This window comes from Denticeps clupeoides, chromosome 1 (genome assembly GCF_900700375.1).
Source record: "Denticeps clupeoides chromosome 1, fDenClu1.1, whole genome shotgun sequence".
Lineage (NCBI taxonomy): Eukaryota > Metazoa > Chordata > Actinopteri > Clupeiformes > Denticipitidae > Denticeps > Denticeps clupeoides.
This window is the reverse complement of record NC_041707.1, coordinates 7299881-7319822: the sequence shown is the minus strand read 5'-3', so window position 1 is coordinate 7319822 and position 19942 is coordinate 7299881. Positions and strand designations below refer to the sequence as shown.

At 43.3% G+C, this 19942-nt stretch overlaps 2 protein-coding genes across 7 annotated transcripts in view; both read left to right on the top strand.

Annotated features, from left to right (window-relative positions):
- The window catches only part of LOC114789974 (signal-induced proliferation-associated 1-like protein 1), a 36079-nt gene extending 30141 nt beyond the window's left edge, over positions 1-5938 (top strand). For all 5 annotated transcript variants that reach the window (XM_028979533.1, XM_028979497.1, XM_028979506.1 and 2 more), the window contains 7 exons: positions 2144-2347; positions 2596-2755; positions 3026-3227; positions 3544-3690; positions 4097-4211; positions 4381-4459; positions 4898-5938. In XM_028979533.1, coding sequence (XP_028835366.1) covers positions 2144-2347; positions 2596-2755; positions 3026-3227; positions 3544-3690; positions 4097-4211; positions 4381-4459; positions 4898-5041 — 1051 coding nt within the window. In that variant the 3' untranslated portion in view covers positions 5042-5938. The remainder of the gene's footprint in view (positions 1-2143; positions 2348-2595; positions 2756-3025; positions 3228-3543; positions 3691-4096; positions 4212-4380; positions 4460-4897) is intronic.
- Positions 5939-8879: 2941 nt separating this feature from the next.
- LOC114802147 (regulator of G-protein signaling 6-like) overlaps positions 8880-19942 on the top strand; it is a 36108-nt gene continuing 25045 nt past the window's right edge. The window contains exons 1-2 of one of the 2 annotated variants that reach the window (XM_029000849.1): positions 8880-9219; positions 12012-12108. In XM_029000849.1, coding sequence (XP_028856682.1) covers positions 12025-12108 — 84 coding nt within the window. In that variant the 5' untranslated portion in view covers positions 8880-9219; positions 12012-12024. The remainder of the gene's footprint in view (positions 9220-12011; positions 12109-19942) is intronic. The other variant, XM_029000842.1, reaches the window with a different exon arrangement.

The window sequence follows — 19942 nt, the reverse complement described above, 5'->3', positions numbered from 1 at the left end:
GGGTTCAAAAAGTGCAGCATGTGCATGGAATTGACTCACAAATAAGAAACTAAAAATATCACAGACTCCCCCTAGTGGCTTGCTGCATTACAGGTAATATCAGTCTGTTAACATTGACAAGGGCTAAAAATTAACAGAAATTTGGAAGGAAAATTAAGATAAAATTCTATTAAAATTGGATTTTAGAAGAGTATTTGGCCCTTAGAGTGTCTGTGAGAAAAACTCTGGCCCTCGAATAAATGTAGTCGACTTTGGAATTTGGAGGCAATGTCAACACATTTTTGTCATGTTCCATGACCTTTTTCTGAACAATTGTAATAGCGTGGCATGCATTATCCTGCTAAATGAGGCCACTGCCATCTGGATCAGCCTTGCCATGAGGGGGTGTACATGCTCAGAACAGTAGTTCTGAGTTAAGACTACTGTAGATCGTTGCCTGTCAATTCCAGTTGTCCTTCCTTGGACCACTTTTGGTATGTACTGACCGGTTCATCCCAGGAACATTCAGTCAAAATCGCTCATAATCTTCTTATTGTGCATTTTTTCTGCTTCCAACACATTAGCTTCAAGATCTGACTGTTTACTTGCTATCTATTTCCCACCCATTGACCTCTTGGTGCCCTGGTAAGAAGATGAACTATGCTTTTTACACCATCAGTCCGTGGTTTTAATATTGTGGCTGTTTGTTGTGTGCTCAGAAAGTCTCTCAGTGTTGTCCCAGAAGGAAGCGTTGTTGGCAGCATGGTTTGGTGCTTTGAAGTTAAACCAGCAGAATTGTATTCCACACAGGGCGTGTGCATGTGTGTGTGTGCCTCTGTGACTGCTCATGATTATAAAGCAGTTGAGAGAACTCCGGAATGTGCAGGATAGAGAGAGACGGATCCATGTGAAATCCATAGTTCCTCTGTGCAGCGAGACACTCCTCTCCCCGGCTCTCCTAAAATACCACAGACGCTGGAGAATGCAGCGTTCAGGGAAAGCTGCCTTTTTATGTCTGGCTCGACAGGAGATCCTCAGAACGTAGCTGGAAATGGAGAAATTCCAAGGACATTGTGTCCCATTTCATATTTTTCTTTTATACAGCTGCTGCTGTGGTGTTGGGAACAGGCAGTGGGAGAAATGCATCCCAAGCAGAGTGAGCTTCTGACCAATCTCAGACAAAACAGCAGAGAGGCTAGCTGATATTTTGTGCCTCTTTATCTGCTGTTTATCTTTGCTGTAAAGCTGTAGGGTAGTGGTGCATAGGCCCGGTTTCACCTCCTCAGCACCCAGCTGGCGTTAGCATGCACGCCATCACCTATGCCGCTCCCCAGGTTCCTTGGGATAAAAAACGGCTGCCCTACTGCAGGTGGGTGGTGGGTGGATACAAGACTGGAGTGACTTTTTGTGGAGCACAAAAACACAAAACCTTCATCTAAGTCCTCCATCTAACATGTTTTAGTTGCACATTAAAGTATATAAAAAAAGCCAATTTGTTTGCATAGTTTAATTAAAGTTAAACCTTCATATGCCATATTAATTACACATAGGTTAAAAAAAATTATATATAATTCACAAAATATCAATTCTGATCAATTGATCAATTGGAAAGGATTCATAATACAGAAATGTCCAAAATCTGACTTTTCTTCAAATTTAGTTGCAAAAAACTTCTTTTTTTAAATTTATGTCCTCTTTTGTTTTAGGTGAAATAGTAAACAAATAGCAAAATTATGATTTTATTTATTAACAATAATTTAGACATCTACTAATTAGTCATAATATTTTTAACTAGTAATAAAAATGAAGTTTTTTTGTGTGATATGGAATTATTGTTTATCATTACATTATATTCAGTCTATCCCTGTGTGAGTTTGTATTTTTACCACAGATTCATATTTTTTAGGCAGCCTGCTTTCTTTCTTCCCAGTTACACAGCTGATCTCTGCCATCTGGCGTTTGGGGCAAATGGCAGGTGGTCTGTTTTAGATGAAGGCTTTGGGTCTGACTGAAGGGTCACAGCTGACTTTAAAAATAATTTCCTAAAAATCAGCAAAAAATATTCTTGTCTTTTGCAGACGCTGAAGTCGAGGGTATTATATTTAATGGACGTGTGTGGTCTTACAAGTACGTCTTTCTGTCTGTCTGTGTGTGGGGGATGTAGCACTCTCAGCTCGGGGCTTTCGGACAGCCCCATGGGCTCGGCGCAGGATGATCCGGGAGCTGCCACCTCACCCACCTGTCAGACGTCCCTCTACCCTGGACCCAAGAGCTTCTACCCACGCCAAGGAGCCACCAGCAAGTACCTCATCGGCTGGAAGAAGCCTGGTGGCACCATCAACCCTGTAGACTTCACAGCTACTCGCAAGTGTGTGAAATCTTGTGCAGAGTTCCATCCCTACCACTAAACATATTGTGATGCTGTCCAGTTCAAATTCAAGTAGTCATCTTTCATAAAATGGCTCTCACGCCCACTTGTGGTCACTTGATATATTACTCAATAACCCCGGATTCATCAACTATTTATGTTACATGAACTGACCACTTGGCTGTAGTTTGTGTTCAGTAGCTCTGATTTCTTGTAATCAATTTCCCATCATGCCTTTCTCGCTGCAGACGCCATCAGAGCGATGGGCATTTGGGTGGCCAACCTCAGCTCAGGGCTACGATGAGAGTCACCCAGTCCCCACAGCACATCCCCAAGTCATCACTGCAGGAGGACCTAAAGAAGCTCATCGCCCTGGACAGCCCTCCTCCTGTGAGCCAGGAGTTCAGGGTAGGGATCTGAGTTCCTCCACTATTCAGTTAATCAGCATTAACTGTGTTTTAATTATGGCCGAAACACTCCATTCATGTTATTTTATTTTCAGTGAGTCAGTGCAGCCAATAGTCCTGCTTAATTCACCACTTATTTCTGTTTTAATCTATAACTTCTACTTGTAAAAGGTCCCACGTGCTCATGCTCCCTAAGTTAAAGTTTGATAAAATTTTTATATATATAAAAAATATATCATTTGCTTTGTGTCCTCTGTTTACCCACACGCAGCCTGTGTTTAAGGGGAGTAACCCAAGTCGTCGCTCTCTGCAGCGGACGTTGTCGGATGAGAGCGTGTACAGCAGGCAGAGAGAGCTGGTCAGCGTGATGCCAAGCGATGCCCTGTTCAGCTGCTCCACCATGCCACGCTCGCCCACTGCCCGCTGCAGTTCACAGTGCCAGCCCTCCTACACACAGGCCGCCAAGTCTCTGGGTGGGCACCATACTCTGCAGAGAAAAGGCTTCCTTTCATATAAATCAAGGCATAGATACAAGCATGTTTCTAAGCTGGTTTGGTAGGAGCCTAATGGGTTAAACACTCGGCTATGAACCAGAAGACCACAAAGTCACAGGTTTATAAACCACTTACTACCATTGTGTCCATGAGCAAGATACTTAAGATACTGTCCCTGTCACTAATGATTGTAAATTTGTGATTAGTGTAAATTAGTGAAAATAAGTTGTTCCTGATAAGGTCGTCAATAAAAAAAATATGTAAATTGGTCATTGTGGTCTGTCCTATTTCACAGGTGACCTGACATCCTCAGACCCAGTTTTTGATCAGGAGTGGTGCCGGCGACCCCTGCAGGACACCACTCTCATGCCTCTGCCCGATGCCAATGCAGACACTGGACTGCACTGGTCTGATCTGGTGGATGCAGCCAAGGCTTTTGAAGGTGAGGAGATCTGCCTGCTGTGGGAATTTGTTAAAACGAAAGGGCGTCTCTGCCGGATTTAAGCCGCCGTTCCTTTAAGCTGATGGCTAGTGGCTGAGGGCTTGTTCCGCCTATTCAGCATTTTTCTAAATACATGACTGGAACCTGCAAGGCAGATCTTTCTGCATAGAGTCATCCTCCATCCTGCTCCAGGAGTCCCACCAGCCTCTGACTTAATTAGTCTGATGATTAATTAGCTCAGTGATGAACGAGGCAGGGTGGAAAACGTGTGGGCTGGTTTCATAGTGTCCTGGTTGAGGTGCAGTGTAAATGACCTGATGTATTTCCACCGTAAACTGCAGGAATGGCTGTCGTAATGGGATAACCAACTGGTAAATGTGTTTTCCACCTCTCTTCCTGTCTGTAGCTCAGAGAGCCAAATTGCTTGCTGCTAAAGAGGCCAATGCCAAGTTGGAGCTCGCCGCCAGCAGCTCGCAGCAGGCCGAACCCCAGGCTGCTCCACAGCGCCACCCGTCTCCAGGGTAAAATACCCACATCCTGTGGCTTGGCACGTGGTTTAGGAGTCGCTCTTTTTTTGAGCTTTTAGAGGGCGGCGTCATGTTCTGTGACATCTTCATCAGTCCAATAGTGGTTGTGTCATGTTGTTCGGTACTGCGACAAATAAAACCAGTGCCTGTCACCCCCCTACAGGGAGACCCCTGCATGCCTGATGGGGAAGGTCAGTCATCTGGAGTCCATGCTCAAACTGCTGCAGGAGGACCTGAAAAAGGTGCGGCTTTTCAAGTGGTAGTTTAAAGCATATTAACTCTGATTTGAAGAATGAATTACAATAATTCAAATGCAGGTCAGTTTGGGGAGGAGAGAGCAATGCAGAGCAATGCTGTCAGCAGGATTTCATAAGGCTGTTAATGAAGTGTATTTAATGAAGTATATCTACCGAACTAGTACTGGCAACAGACACTGACATGGTTGTATTAATGTCGGGGACTGAAAAGCTGGGTTTCCTTAGGCGGCGCTCGCAAGGGGAAACGCAAGTGCAGCACTTATGACAGGCGAGTAACGCACTGGGCCAGAGTCCACACAGCAGACAAACGATTAAACATCAAGGGCGAGCCTGATTAACTGTACTACTGCCGAGGATAATCAATAGCGAGCAATGCAGACTGCACTTAGCAGGGCACGTAGACATTTTCTTTCTTTCCCTCAGGAGAAAGATGCCAAAATGTCTCTTCAGGCACAGATCCAGAGCCTGCGAGAGGACAACCAGCGGCTTCAGGAGGAATCGCACCACGCCTCAGCCAAGCTAAAGAAGTTCACCGAGTGGGTCTTCAACACCATCGACATGAACTGAGCCCACCCCCTTCCTTCCAGCTTGTAGACTGTTAACTGCTCTACAGAGCCGAGAAGCAGGCACTGCGGATTTTTAGAGCTGTGTGAACCAGGTCCAATCAGTGTCACTCGCACACAAACAAACTGTCTCATGGTGAATCCCAGTGAACTGCATACCTCCTCCAGACCTGTTGTTGTATGATATCCATGCATGTGGAGTGGTGTTTACAATCCTCATTTTTCTGCAGCCACCCGGCAAGAAAAGAAGAGCAGTTGTGCCAATATTTCAGATATTTTGGGGTCGTGGTGATGCTTTGTGTCAGGGTTGGTATGTTCCAGTGTGTTCCGACTGCTCCATGAAATCCATTGGGTGGAGGGGTCATTGATCATCCAAAAATCACGTCTGTGTTTGTTATGAAGGTCACAGTGATGGACATGAGGCATCATATCTGTTTGATTTAACTATATATATATATATACTTAAACTGAGCAGTCCAAGGGTATATAATATGTAAAAAGTTTAAATATTGTTTAAATATTATTTGGGTGCCACCGATTTTCAGTCATTTTTTTATTGTAAAAAAAAAAAAATCATTTTTTTTAATACTCAACTGAGTGTTGCGTTGAGAATTATTGTTATTAACAATATGCGTCAGGTGTGTATTTTGCAAACTGTGGGGCTTAAGTGATAATTTTCCAGAATTTGAAGAACGTTTCAATGATGTGTGTGTGTGTGTGCCAGAATTGACGAGAAGTGCGTATTTGCCTGCTTTAATGAGTGTACAGGTCCATCTAGTGGTGCAAGTGTGTACAAACATTTTCTATGAATATCTTCCTGTTGTACTTAATTACTGACACAAGGGCAAGCAAATGTATATATTGCTGGGCTGTGTGCATTAAAGCTGGATTTTTCTTTATTTTTGTCAGTGTGTTAGTGCTTATTTTCCTGAAGTCTTTAAGCTTATCAGTTACTGCAACTACTTTTGGCTATTTTGTAATGCCAGAAAGTCGAAACAATACCAATCATCTTTTTTCCGGGTGTTAATTTATCAGTAAATAATATTATTATTTTTTTGCTTTCAAGCTGATACCGATTGAATGTCTGTTGCTATATCCTGGGATTCGATTATTGCCATTATTGTCCACATGCCCTGCTATCCATAAAAGCATAGATACATTTTTTTTGTGGTTTACAGTAAACTATATGTATAATTTACCAAATTCTTATTTGGATCCACATTTCTAAGAAATTAAACTTTTGTGAATAGCATGTGAATTATATACTAATACCAAGATAACAGAATTGGAAGAGGCGAGTTATTGTGAGTAATTCATTAATGTAATACTAATGGGTGTGGTGTCTTCCAGGATTATGGTTAATCCCCTTACTGAACGCCTATAACAAATTTTGGCTTGACTGCTACCTTTCATCGAAGTAACTAAATAGTTTTACTTGCTTATCAGGTCTTTCAGATGCCGTGCGGGCATTTAATAATTGCTTATGACATTTCTTTTGTTGCTGTTTCGCAGACAGCCAGTTGTGACATTTCGTTTCAGACTCGTATTACAGCACAGGCTCTTATTAAGCAGCCCCAGGCTTTGGCGAATGAGCTGTAACATTTCTCTTAACTGCTCTGCGTGCACAGTTCAGCAGCCCAGGACCTAAACGCCCCCCCAACAGGAATCTAATTACAGCAGCGCAGTCATCTGGAAACGCATCTGCAAATTACAGGTCACAGGTAATCACTGCCTAATAGGGAGCCTAAAATTCTAAATTGCGGGGTGTTTTCTCCGACATCACAACTACCTTATATTTCTTTACAAATTGGATTTATGGGTTCGTCATCTGAATTTGATGCGGGTTAGGTCAACTGGTGACACTGACCTGACTCCGGTCTGTGTCTTTGTCCTATGATGCTCAGGTTTTGGGATTAGAAGAATTCCACTGAAATTTAAAGTCACAGGCTTCTATTAGGCAACTCACTGACATTCAGAAAAATTGAAAGAAAACATTTTCAGATAGCAGGAGTGAAATAATAATAGCAGGACGCAATCAAGAAATGGCTGTTAACAGGAAAGGTAATAGGAAATATGAAGGTCAAGTTGACTGAGAGACCAGGAAATGTTTCTGAAAAGAACTGCTTGTTGTGTTGGTAGAAAGGCCAATAAAAGATCTTCAGCAGGTTCTGCAGGCTGAATGCCGTGTTCTGCTTTGCAGCGGCACCTGACAAATCCTGCAGAGTGGGCGAAAAGATCCAGTTAAAGGACGCTTGAGGCACAGGTGCCCCAACTGCCATGAGTGGTGGGAGAACTCCACACTTGCTCACTCACACACTCACTATCGAAAGAGCCATCGCTCCTGTGGAACGTTCCTTCAGACAGCAGGAAGAAACTGGAGCACCCGGCGGAGGCCAATACACCGACGCGGCCCGCTGCTGCTCAGGCCTGCGGATTATGGCTTTATCTGGAGAATTATGGAGGGCGCCACGGAAGATTATGAGGCGACTGTCACTTTGCCTCGACACAAGGCAATCTTGCCTAACAGTTGTGTGTGTTTGTCTTCGTGCTTAGGACAGTGTGTGACGTCCCTGGACCTTCATTGTCTCCAGCACTGCTTGGTTTTCATTATCTGTTGTAATGTCAATAAGCAATTTGCCTTTTATGTGCACCCTGCGGTGTTCAGTATTTGCATATCAGCTCAAACACGGGGCATGAACGTTTTATCAGCTTCCGGAGGCTCATAAAGGACCAATAGCGGCGTTCATGCGGCTCTCGCTACTATTCTGCCTGACCGCAACACAGACTCTGCTCCTGCTCACCCGGAACGGTGTCGCTCAGGCCCTGTGCGCGTTTGTAGGTGCGCTCCGTACACCGGACGGCTGGCGGGCCTACTGCGACTGGCACGTCCTTTAGTGCGGCCCTCAGGTGACAGTTAAAGTGATAAGTGAATCAAATCAATTGATTTACCGGGCTTTATGGGACCGATCGTGTGACTTTATCAGCCTTTGTTAAGTGTGAGTATGTAGAATTAATGAGCAAAATCTTACGTCTTCAGTGACATTTGGAATACAATTAAGGTAGAGGACAATAAAAAAAAAAAAAAAAAAGATTAGAATAAGTGACATAAAGTGCCTTGTAAAGGTTTTATGCGATGAACGTGAAGATAAACTGTTGTTTCGTTGGCTGCATGGAAAGGGTTTTGTTGAGATCTGGTGACTCATCCATATTCATCCAAACGTTCAGTGACTCTCATGTCCTGCCGATGGGAGGATTGTAATCCTGGAGGACACCGCTGTCGTCAGGACAGACACAAGAAAAACGTGATCTGCGGAGACCCTTCACTCTGAAGGGGACCCCGCTGGAGCCAATTCGTGCGGGCAAAATATCCAATAGATTCCTTTCTCTAATCACCAACGCATCCGTTTGCTTTTGTTTGTGAGAGAAAACCAATTAGGGCGGAGACGTGCAATTTATGCATATGGAACATTGTGATACAGGAATTACTCATGCCGTTTGTTTGGCGCGTAATCATGTTAATGCTGTCAGAAAATAATTCTTTTTTTTTTAGCATCAGTGCATGCTGCAGGCAATTCAGTCTCTCTCTCTCTCTCTCTCTCTCTCTCGCAATCTCACTCATACACATACAGACACATGCATGCACACACATTCTCTACACATCCCTGCGCATTCATCCAGTGGCATGTCTAATTCTGTTCCTTTGTACCATGTCCTCAGCGTGTGTCTTTTCTTCCCCTCCAATTTAATTCTCTCCCCGTGTCTTCACTATCGCTCTTTCTGTGTTCGTCTGTGTGTGTGTGTGTGTGTGTGTGTGTGTGTTACCACCGCATTTATGTGGACACTCCCACACTTCCTCCCTCCTCCCTCCCTCCCTCCCTCCCTCCCTCTCTCTCACACACACACAAACACACACACGCGCAGGCATGGAGGAGAGCCCATGCGAGGAGGATCTCTCTCTCTCTCCCTCTCTCTCCCTCTGAACATTTCTCTCTCTCTCCACATGCCGAACAGCAGATCTGGATGAGAGGAATACTGCAGAGAATCCCATCCTTTCCTCCCCTCTCCTCTCCACTCTCCGGCTTCGTCTACAACTCCCTGTCCACGATGAAGCTGCTCGTGGCTCGTTGCTAAGGACACTAACACAGGCAGGAGTGGACAACAGCACATTATTGTGTTGCTAAGGTAATGGGACGTTTTTTTTTTTTTATTTTCTCTCCTTTTTTCCTCCTGAAACTGTTAGAATGACTGAACTCTTGGGGGCTGAGCGGCCGAACGGTGCGCCGGTCCAAACTCCCTCCTTTTCTCTTTCCAGAGACACTTGTCTGACCTGCGGTGAAGGCTTCTGTGGATTTATGCAACAGTTCCATTCTTCCAGTTTGCTAGTTCGTAACCCCTGGTCCTCGTTAAATTGCCTCGTCTTGTCGTGATCTCCCCCCCGTCAAACCTGCACGCATGATTGGGGGTTGGACCCACAATGGGGACTTGTCTGTCCCCACGCAGCCTTGCGTGACTGCCGGGCTGCTGGAGGGAAGGGTGCCTTGCAGTAACCGGGCCGGCCGTGTCTGGGTCTGTGGAAGCCAGATCTTGACAGTCAAAATCTGTCTGAGATTGCCGGAGTGGCAGGGCGTTGATTTCGGCAAGTCAGTCCCCCTGTGTCCATTTCTCCACTCCAACACTGTGAATTTGACCTGCCCGACAAGAGGACTAACAAAAGCTTAGCCTAATTGAATATACGCCATGACTCACCATAATGATTATACTGTAGCCTGTGTGTGTGTGTGTGTGTGTGTGCCGCAAAGCAAAATCTTTTGTTAAGCAGAATTAATTCTCCTAGAAAGAGGGCACTACGGTGGAATTGAACAGATGCTGACTACAGAGTGCAGACTAATCCCAGAGTCTGTACTTCGTTTAAACCTGGAACCAGGAGATCTAGGCTTTTTAAGCATTTGGCAAAAGTCTATTGCAAAAGCACGGGGAACATCTTAATGATGCTCCGCTTTACACATAAAGTAATATGGTCGGAATCAATTTGCATTGATTTGCCGCAGATGCGCTGGCTGAGTGTAATTACCAACAGACGGTTGATGTGCCGGAAACTAGGTACAGGACACAAAACGCTCCTGTGATGAAACCTTTGGTAAAATGTAATTAGAATAAAAAAAGGGGCTCCAGATTAGCAGGAGATGAGACGTTTTACTGTCTGTCTTATCAGCAGCTCTAAAAGCTGAAGTTATTGTCCACATCTTAATCTGGCTCTAGTGAGTTTGGCACACGTTGTCTGGAAAAAAATAGTCTGGAAAACTATTTCAAGATCAGAAAGTTCAGATCAGGAGTTTGTTTGAACTCACGGCAGACTTGTTTGGTTGAAACCAGGTCCGGAGTTTTTTACTGCCTGTAATTGCTTATCCATTCCAGTAGAGCCAATCCGGTATTAAAATAACACATATTGAACTTGTGCAAGTTCTATGTGCTTTTGCATGTTTGCAGTGCATTGTTAGTAGAACCAAAGATTTTTACATTACTTCATAACATAAAACACTTCCAAAATAATGTAAAAAAAGAAAACTGTTCAACTGTTGCTTCTTAAGTACTATTTACTATGTTACATAATTAAAAACCAAAACCAAATGCGCGGATTGCACAAACACGAATGATAAAATAATGCCATTCCTGTGAGTTCCTGCCGAGGAAGGGACACAAATGGCCATGGTGACGATATTTGGACATCCTTTCATTAATATCGCTACAGAGCTTAAGGTCTTAGCACCCCACTCCATTTTCATCGATCACGCAGGGTTGGTTGCAAAGTTGAGGGGATAAAAAAAACGGCAAAAGACAATTGGTTACTTTTGAAGAGGTGAGAGAGAAGAGAAAGATAAAGCGCTGTTTTTATGCAGTAATACACTATTCCTCTGTTTTTTAGACACAGTTTATTTAGATTTGATTGCACGAATTTGGATATTGGAGTCTTTGTGTGGCCCTGGTGGGTCAGAGGAGAGTAAACAGGAGTAATTCTCACTCCGTCGCTCAGCTCCATTAATGCTGACTCCAGTTCAGCAGTGAGGGAGCGTGGCTGCGAGCGCCAACATTGTTCTCTTGATATCCGCCGCCCAGACTTTGTTATTAACGTATTAATGTTATTATTAATGTTATTAACGTAATTTGTTATTAATCCCCCCCCGAGAAAAGTCCTCAACGCCGCGTTGAGAAATGAGGAGCTGTTGCTGCGATTCACCTGAAATGTGTCAGGCTTCGTACGCCGGGGTCCAACAAAACCCAAACCACACACATGTCTGATTAGGCTAATCTAATCTAATCTAATCTAATCTCCAAGGTTGTGATTAGGTATGTGTGTCACTGAGCCCTCAGTGGCGGTGGTGGCCGTGTGGAAGAGGTCAATGGAATAAACGATTAAAAAGTTTTCAAAAGTATTAATTTTCTTTTCTTTTCCATTTTATCCGAATCTCTATCTCGTGTTCACTTTGACATTTTCCATCGTGTTCTACCATCATACCCCTCGGTATAAAGTATGACATGTTGTTACATGTTGTTTTCGGTGTCATCATCAGAGGGGCCTTGTCACAGATGCAATATTTTTTTATTCACACACACAATCACAAGGAATTGTAAGAGAGTGAGTTCCTGTGACTAATACGCTGCTCCCACTCTACTTAAACACTTATTATTTCAATAACGATGTTACCATTCACACGGGCGATTTCTATCTAATAATAATAATACCCTGTTCCTGTATTTTACTGTTCATATTGTTTTCATTTAGTCTAATGAAATGGGATATTTAAGTCGTTAAGAAGAGAAGTGAAAATACTTGGTTAAATGCCATACTTAAAGCCTTATTTTTTATAGACCTCTGTTCCTCTTGTATGGAGACGATAGAAACAACTGGCTGGACATATTTTGAAGTAAAGAGACTCTCAGACACTGCTTCCTACAATCTCTTTTTCCCTGTTCAGGGCACAGAAGAGAATGGCTCAAGGGTCCAAGGACCACATCAGTGTGGGGACATCAGACCCAGAGGAGGACTCGCCTAACATGATTGTCTACAGGAAGGTAGGAGCATAAATGAATAGCTATCTGCAGTCGCTGTTACCATTATGAGGTTTCAGTTTTATGGTTTTCATAACTTTGGTAAGAAGTCTCCCTTGTGGATACCTGGACTGGTCTCACACCTTCTTTATTGCAGAATGTTAGAGGACCGTTACCCTACTGTATTGGAGGCAGGAAAAGGCAGGCCAAGTATGAGGATCTCAGAGTCAAGAACAAAATTTCAGAGGTGCACAGTTTTAGGCAGTGGTGAAATTAATTGAACTATATAAAATAAAAATTATTTTAATGAAAACAGGAAAGATGCTATTATTAAAAGAGGCTATTATAAAAGCAGTTGGTATCTAGAGATCTGTGGTTCAGTCTCTTCCAACTCTGTAAACTAATGAATGATCTCCTACAAGCTTGCAGCAATTTTGCAGTGGTTTTCACAGGTTAGTATTGGTGCCTATGATTTTTGCACATTAACAAGTATATATACAGTATATATTATATGTATATAAACCTATGTACAGTTATGTTGAACTTAAACAATGAACTTTAATAAAGTGTAGAAATCATGTGAAAATCGTTGGAGTGAAGGTCTAGTGTAGGAATTTGTCCTGCAGCCTGCTGTCGGATTTTACGAAAGGGGTTACTGGGGTGATGATTTTTTCCACTGTCATGTCATCTGCAAACCTCACAGTGATGTTGGACCTGCTGGTGGACATGCAGTTGTGGGCATAGCGTGAATACAGAAGAGGGCTCAGTACTCTTAGAGGGTTACAGAGAATGTGGTGATGTTGCCCAGTCTGCCTGAGAAGAAGCTGAGAGAGAACTGTTCGAACCCCGGACCCGGTTTCCTGTCCAGCCTCCTCGGAACTATGGTCTTGCATGCCGAACTGTAATCTTTCTCACGTGTGTGTCCCTCTTCTCCGGGTGGGAAATGGCAGTGTGGCATTGGGGATTTATGTATACAATCAGTAGTTACGGGGACAGTCCCCCTGGAGACGCTCCAGGGTTTAAGTGTCTTGCTCAGGGACACAATGGTAGTAAGTGGGGTTTGAACCTGTGACTTTGTGGTCTTCTGGTTGATAGGCAGATTTTTGGACTGACTGCTGAAAACCCTGAGAATGGGTCGGCGAGTGTCAGTAACCGCGTTCAGTAATGCTGAATATCACTGGTAAATGACGTATGTGCTGCCTCGCCCACTAGGTGCACAGATTCCGAGGAGAAGTGTTCTGGGTAGGGGGGCTGTGTGAGAAAGGAGGATGTGGCTGAAGTGATTGTAACACTAAATACTGCTGCCATATGCTCATCCTGAAGCCTGGTGCGGCTGTTTTGACAGTCGACTGATGCCTCGTCTTCGCAGAAAAATTACAGAATGCGATTATGACACGCTGCCAGTATTTATTCTGTCTGGGCATCTGTGTTTTTCCTCAGATCGGTGTTCTTGCCAGGCCATGTAAAGCTCATCCTCAGATGAGGACATTCTGTCATCCCGGCTGCGCCGGAGCCATATTCCGACGGCACTCTGTGACAGGTGTGCTTTTCACAATAAATGCCTGGCGCTCACAGTAAACGCTCAGATGATTGAATTGCTTCAGCGTTTCTTCGCCTTTTGAGGCCACCAGGACAGCGGCGCCTGGCATTCTGAGACAAACACTGGTGCATTAACAGTAGATGAATACTGTGATATGGGACTTTTACTCTTGCCCTTATATGCCTCTTATATCTGAATAATAACAAAAATAAAATAAAAAAAATAACTATTACTGATACCAACACATTTGTCTCAAATGCAAAGGTTTGGCCAGATATTTTCACATAGCGACTGCTGTGTGGTCTTCACTCTGAAACACATCCACTTTTATTCTAATATCACTCTATGTTTACATTTACACCATCTATCGGACACCCTTATGCAGAGTGACCTACGATCAGTAATTACAGGGACAGTCCCCCTGGAGACACTCAGGGTTAAGTGTTAAAACAAAAAGAAAAAAAATATATAGATTTTTTGTAATATGAATGTCCATGTTTATTTGTGTGTTAGTCCTTTTATGTGCAGCGTACGAATAAGAATACTACGATTTTTAAATTTGGTCTTCAGTGCTGTATGTAATAAAATGCACGCCTGAAAAAAGATGTGTTCGGACCCAGGTGCATCACAGACACGCCGCGAGTGCGCCTGTGCCTCCATTTGAAAATAATGCAGACCACGTCACCGTCTGCCTCTATCTGTACATATAATATTAACATCCTTATAACAATCATACTTTGCTTTAAATGTATAACGGAATCCAGGAAAACCTCTTTCCAATAGCCTTTTATTCGTCCTGTGACAGAGCAGCAAATGAAGAGGGAATTGAGTTACTTTGAATGAACCTTTTCCTTCGCTATGATACAAACACGACAAACCACTTAACTCTGCGCAAACCGGCTATCTGGCTTTTAGACGGATACAAGGAAGCTGCGAACAGCCTTTAAATATGGCCTTTCTCTGGAGCCTCTGTGTGTTTAGCCTCGGGTAGAACCCATTACAACAGGCTTCGAGCCCTGTGACCTTTACATCAGAATTGAACTGTCGTCGGTGGGCGCGCGCCGGCCTTGTTTGCGATGCCCGGGGAACATGGCGGTGGCACGGAACGCCCGAGGACGAGCCACGTCGAGCTGTTCGGGGAGGAACCAGATGGCTGACAATATGCTCCGCCGCTGAGGAATGCTGCAGCGGCGCGCTGGGACCTCTGTCCCCTGGGCTGCGGGCGCGTCGCGCGTGAGCTGGAATAAGTGACAATGGCCCGAGTCTCGAAACGGCAGGCTGGGCGGCGCACAACCCTCATTACGGCCAGTCATTTTCTCAGCACCGTGGCCCGGGAGCAGCACAATAATGCTTCGCTTGTGTCCCTGAATGTGCTAAAAGCCACGCGCACATGTACCCACGCACATTTCGCATTACGCACACCTTCTTGACAGCCTCGCAGCACTTAGTTTTCCTCGTCTGTCTTCTGCTCTTGTTTAAGGCTGCAAATAAACGAAGGTGCGAAGCAACGGGGCCCCGGCTCCAACACAGGAAAGCTCACAAGTTATTAATAGACAAGCACAATCTAACCCACGAAACAGATAAAGAGGTGTAGCCTCATTCTAACACCCAACACCCAGCCTCTTTTCTGTCGGGTAGCTGATCCATTGTGTTGACGTCGTGGTACAAAGCCCCATCGTTTCTGTCTCTCGCTGCCCCGCTACTTATTGCGTGTTAATAATGAATTGGTCTCATTTTAAAACTTCCTTCCAAAGTTGAGCCCGTGCTTCGCCGGGATGTCATTCCTCACTATTCTTTTATTCATGCCGAGCACATTTAGTTTCATTAGTCGTTATTTTTATCACACTGGCAGACAGGCGGTGTGGCGCAATAAGGAATGGGAGACGGAACAGGAGCGAAGAATGGAGGCCGTCCCACCACCAAATTGGTACTAATTCTGAACCCTAAAAATACAGCATGTATCAATCAGTCAAATAAATTCCAATTGTTAGATTATTTGAAATATAATGAGCTCCTTGCATCTAGCCCTTGTTCTTATATATCCAGTGTTTTATATTCAAAATATAATGAGTTTTTCATCATTTTTATTTTCATAAACATTTGCATCTAGCCCTTATTCTTATATATCCAATGTTTTATATTTGAAATCTAATGAATTTTTCATCATTTTTATTTTCAGAAGCATTTGCATCTAGCCCTTATTCTTATATGTCCACTGTTTTACATTCAAAATATAATGAGTTTTTCATCATTTCTCTTTTCAGAAGCATTTGCATCTAGCCCTTATTCTTATATGTCCAGTGTTTTACATTCAAAATATAATGAGTTTTTCATCATTTCTCTTTTCAGAAGCATTTGCATCTAGCCCTTATTCTTATATGTCCAGTGTTTTACATTCAAAATATAATGAGTTTTTCATCATTTCTCTTTTCAGAAGCATTTGCATCTAGCCCTTATCCTTATATGTCCAGTGTTTTCCATTTGAAATATAGTTGTTTCAAAGAGTTTTTTACTAACTTGGTTACTATTACCTAGTTAGTAAAAATCACCTGTTTACATTATATAATATGATATCTTTTTTAATAATAGCAAGTTACAAATAACAAAACCTCTTTATTCAATATTTATTCATACTTAACTGACTGTAAATAATTGTGTTCTCTTTAAAATGATCAAAAAAGCATTAAGAATCTGTAAATGGGTGTGTTAAAAGTTTCAGTCATTGGCTGCTTTTTTTGTGTGTGTGTGTCTATTTTGCATTGTTTGCATCATTTCGCTGCCGTCTCTCTCCTGAGGTTCCCCAGATTTACAGCGCTGTCACCGTCACAGCCTGGTATTGACTCAGCTTGTGCTCACCCTCAAGTGCCGCAGCCCGAGCACCGGAGGCCGGGCTGTCTGTGCACTCAGCAGCACCTGCTCGACGCGGCCACTTTCCCCGCATGTTCTCATGCGCGGCACACTTTAGATAACGTCCAGCAGCGTCCAGCCCTCCACTTATCATCCTCAGAGGCATCCAGACTCTTATCAGGATGTGGAATCGGTTGTTGTGGTCTGCCTCGCTGGCGCCTTTGCCCAGTCTCCTTTTGGACATTTCAGCTCTGACGTCATTGCTCAGCTGAGGCCCAGACTCTGTGTTTTATGGCAATTCTGAGCCTCCAATAGCCACGTCTCAAAGCTCCTCCTAAGCTTCAAAAAAAGGATAGTTTTATATTTACTGATTCCATTCGGCAGCAATTTGCAGGAAAAGTAGCAGTACTGGGCCATTTGCGTACCAAGATATGTTCTGTTCATCTGATGCCTTTTAACACATCCACAGTCCTCAGATTACTTCAGATTATTTACAAATGCACATAGTTATTTTAGATTAGTTCATGGTGAAAACATTGTTTAGGCAGAGCACCATTTTCTCGTAGTCTCGTAGTGTTGTTGCTAATAAACTCAGGGAATCATGTGTTCGAATGTATTGCCTTTGTGAAAGAGCGAAAAAATCTGCACCCACCCTAACATGTATTGTCTTCCATGCATCTGATGATTTTATTTGTATTAAGATTTTTTTGCTTGGGGTCTCGGTGTTGTGCTTGTATAAATGAGCCATGATCTTTTGTACCCCAACCTCTACGTAATTCAAAGAAGAGCAGCTTTATTTCTCTCCTCTGCAGCTTTGAACCTTGTGTCTCCCAACCTTTGTAAAAATGACAGACGTGCCCTCTCCCTTGCCTGCCAGTGTTTGTGACAGACTGAATTAGGAGCATCCGTGCCCCTGTGCCCATTAGCCCACATCCATGGTCAGTGTTTTCACCTTCTTAGAATACGCAGAATGCGGCATTAATCCACCCGGCTGAGCAAAAGCAAAAATGTCTTCCTCCGGAGCAAATGCCATGTTGTAAAAGCAATGTGCGCCATTTATGGAACAGGACGGGCAGACCACATTATGTACACCGTTAACATATTTTTTTCGAGTGTTGTTCATTATGAAAGTGACTTGTCTATTTTCTACATATTTTGTCACTGCTAAGTAAGCCTTATGCACTGCTAAAGCTAAAAAAAAAAAGTGTCGCTTCTCACGTTTCCTTTTTTGCACAATTAGCCCAATGATTATTCATATATTTCAGCAGACAGGCCTGAATAAATAAACCGCAGCTGAACTGAAGTTGTGGAGATTTTGGTGTCATATACTTTTATTTAGTCATATAAGGAAGAATGTGTAAAAAAGAAGTCTTGTAATGTAAGCAACTTACCATACAAGGCCAATAGCTTTATATCACTCCATATATATACATATATATATCCACTCCATATGTATCTGTATTTAATACATAGAGGAAGGAGTCGCCTTCTGGGTATAGATGTGTTCAGCATGTTTCAGCAGGATTCAGGAGCACCCTTTACATTTGTTATGTGTAAGGCCCGCAGAGAAACCGTAAAAGCATCGTAAAATGCATTAGTGAGAAGACGATTTGGAAAGCCGTTTGGCCAGCAGGTCAAAATTCTGCTCTACTGGACACTTCGGTGGACATTTGTGGTTTTTGGAGGACCTTGTGCTTTCTAGTGTTTTGTTGTTATTATTGTAACAGCAACACCCAGACAGTTGAGGTCATGATAAAAAAAAAAAAAAATTACCACCCCTCCCACTGACACACTTTCTTTTATATATTTTGGGACAGTTGGAATACTATCTTTAAATGTCCCATTAAATTGTCACGCAAGAGCACCTTGCAGCGCAGGGGACTGTATGCACGATACCGCGTGGGCTGCAGAGCATATTTACTCATCTGAAACTGCTAAACCTGTGTGTGTGTGTTTGCCTCATGTAAGAAACCATCCTTCATCCATGAAGTTTGTACCATTTGGACCTTAACCAGCAGCGCTGCCAGAGATGGCAGCTTTAAACAGATTCATTGTATGCAACCAAGCTGTGTAGCACACTGTAATGAATACTTGCTCCTTTTAATCTGATTTCTGTCAAGGCCACGTGTTATGATATCCCCGCTATAAATAGCTGGTCGCCGGAGCTGTCAGCTGACCGATTTGCCAGGAGCGCACACTGACACAGCATCAGTCTGGTGACGGTGAGGTGCGGCCGATAGTTTTAGACCAAAAGAGATGAGCGATGAGTCACGAACGGTATCCGGAGCCGCTGAAATAATGCAAATTGTCTTTGTGGCGGAAATATGACACGAGCTCTGATGACTGAGGTGAGGGAAGGTGCTTGATGCAGAGTGCATTGTTGGGTGTTGCTGCACCTCCTGCATGATCTGTTCTCTGGACTACTGTAGCATGTGTAACAGAGGGCTGCATTTTAAAAATACACTCATGCTGGACATAAGTGAAAGTGAAGCGATTGTGAAACACAGCTTATGGTGACACAATGAAGTGTGTTCTCTGCTTTTAACCCATCACCCTTGGTGAGCAGTGGGCAGCCATGACAGGCACCCGGGGAGCAGTGCGTGGGGACGGTGCTTTGCTCAGTGGCGCCTTGGTGGATCGGGATTCGAACCGGCAACCTTCTGATTACGGGGCCGCTTCCTTAACCGCCAGGCCACCACCGTCTAGGCCACCATAACGTGGCAGGTGGAGAGATTTCTGGGACCTCTGGGGTGCCAGTGGAGCCGTACGACATTTTTTGTTATGCTATTTGTATATTTTATTGTAAATATTGTTTGATAAAATATTAAAACAATTAAGATATAACTGGCTAATGTATGCAGATGTTCCCATATTTCTTATATTAATTTGAATCAGTGGTGCTTGTAGTTTCACTAATTCAGCTCACTGAATTAGTGAAACTGTCAAAATTACAAAATTGACTTAATAACAAACCCATAAATTGTTCTTTTTGCATTTCATGCTGCGTGGCCGAATGTAAAAAAAAATGGCCCATCCTGTAATGTTTTTTGAAATACAGCTCTGCATTCCTGTATTTCATTTTCACCTCATTGAAAAACACTGGAAATGCCTTTTGGTAGAAAGAGTAAAGAGAGACACCCCATACCCTCTATTTCCTCCATGGTTGTTAATGCTCCTTGGACAAATTCTTTATCTCGTGGGCATCTTTTGTCGTTATGCTTTCCTGAATGTCCCGGATCCTCTGTTGTGTTGCTGCTTTGATTGTCTCGAGCCAGACCCTGCTGTTCATTTGTTCATGTTAAATGATAATTCTTTACAAAAATGTATTCTTTCAGTGTGGAAATTGTTTTCCTTTCTTCTCAGTCCTAACCTTCAAATCCAGTCCACTGCATGCTGCAACACTGTTTCATCTCTTTGTTGTACTTATTGTGTTATTTGCTGCTATATTATACAGTAGCCGTTTGTGTGTCT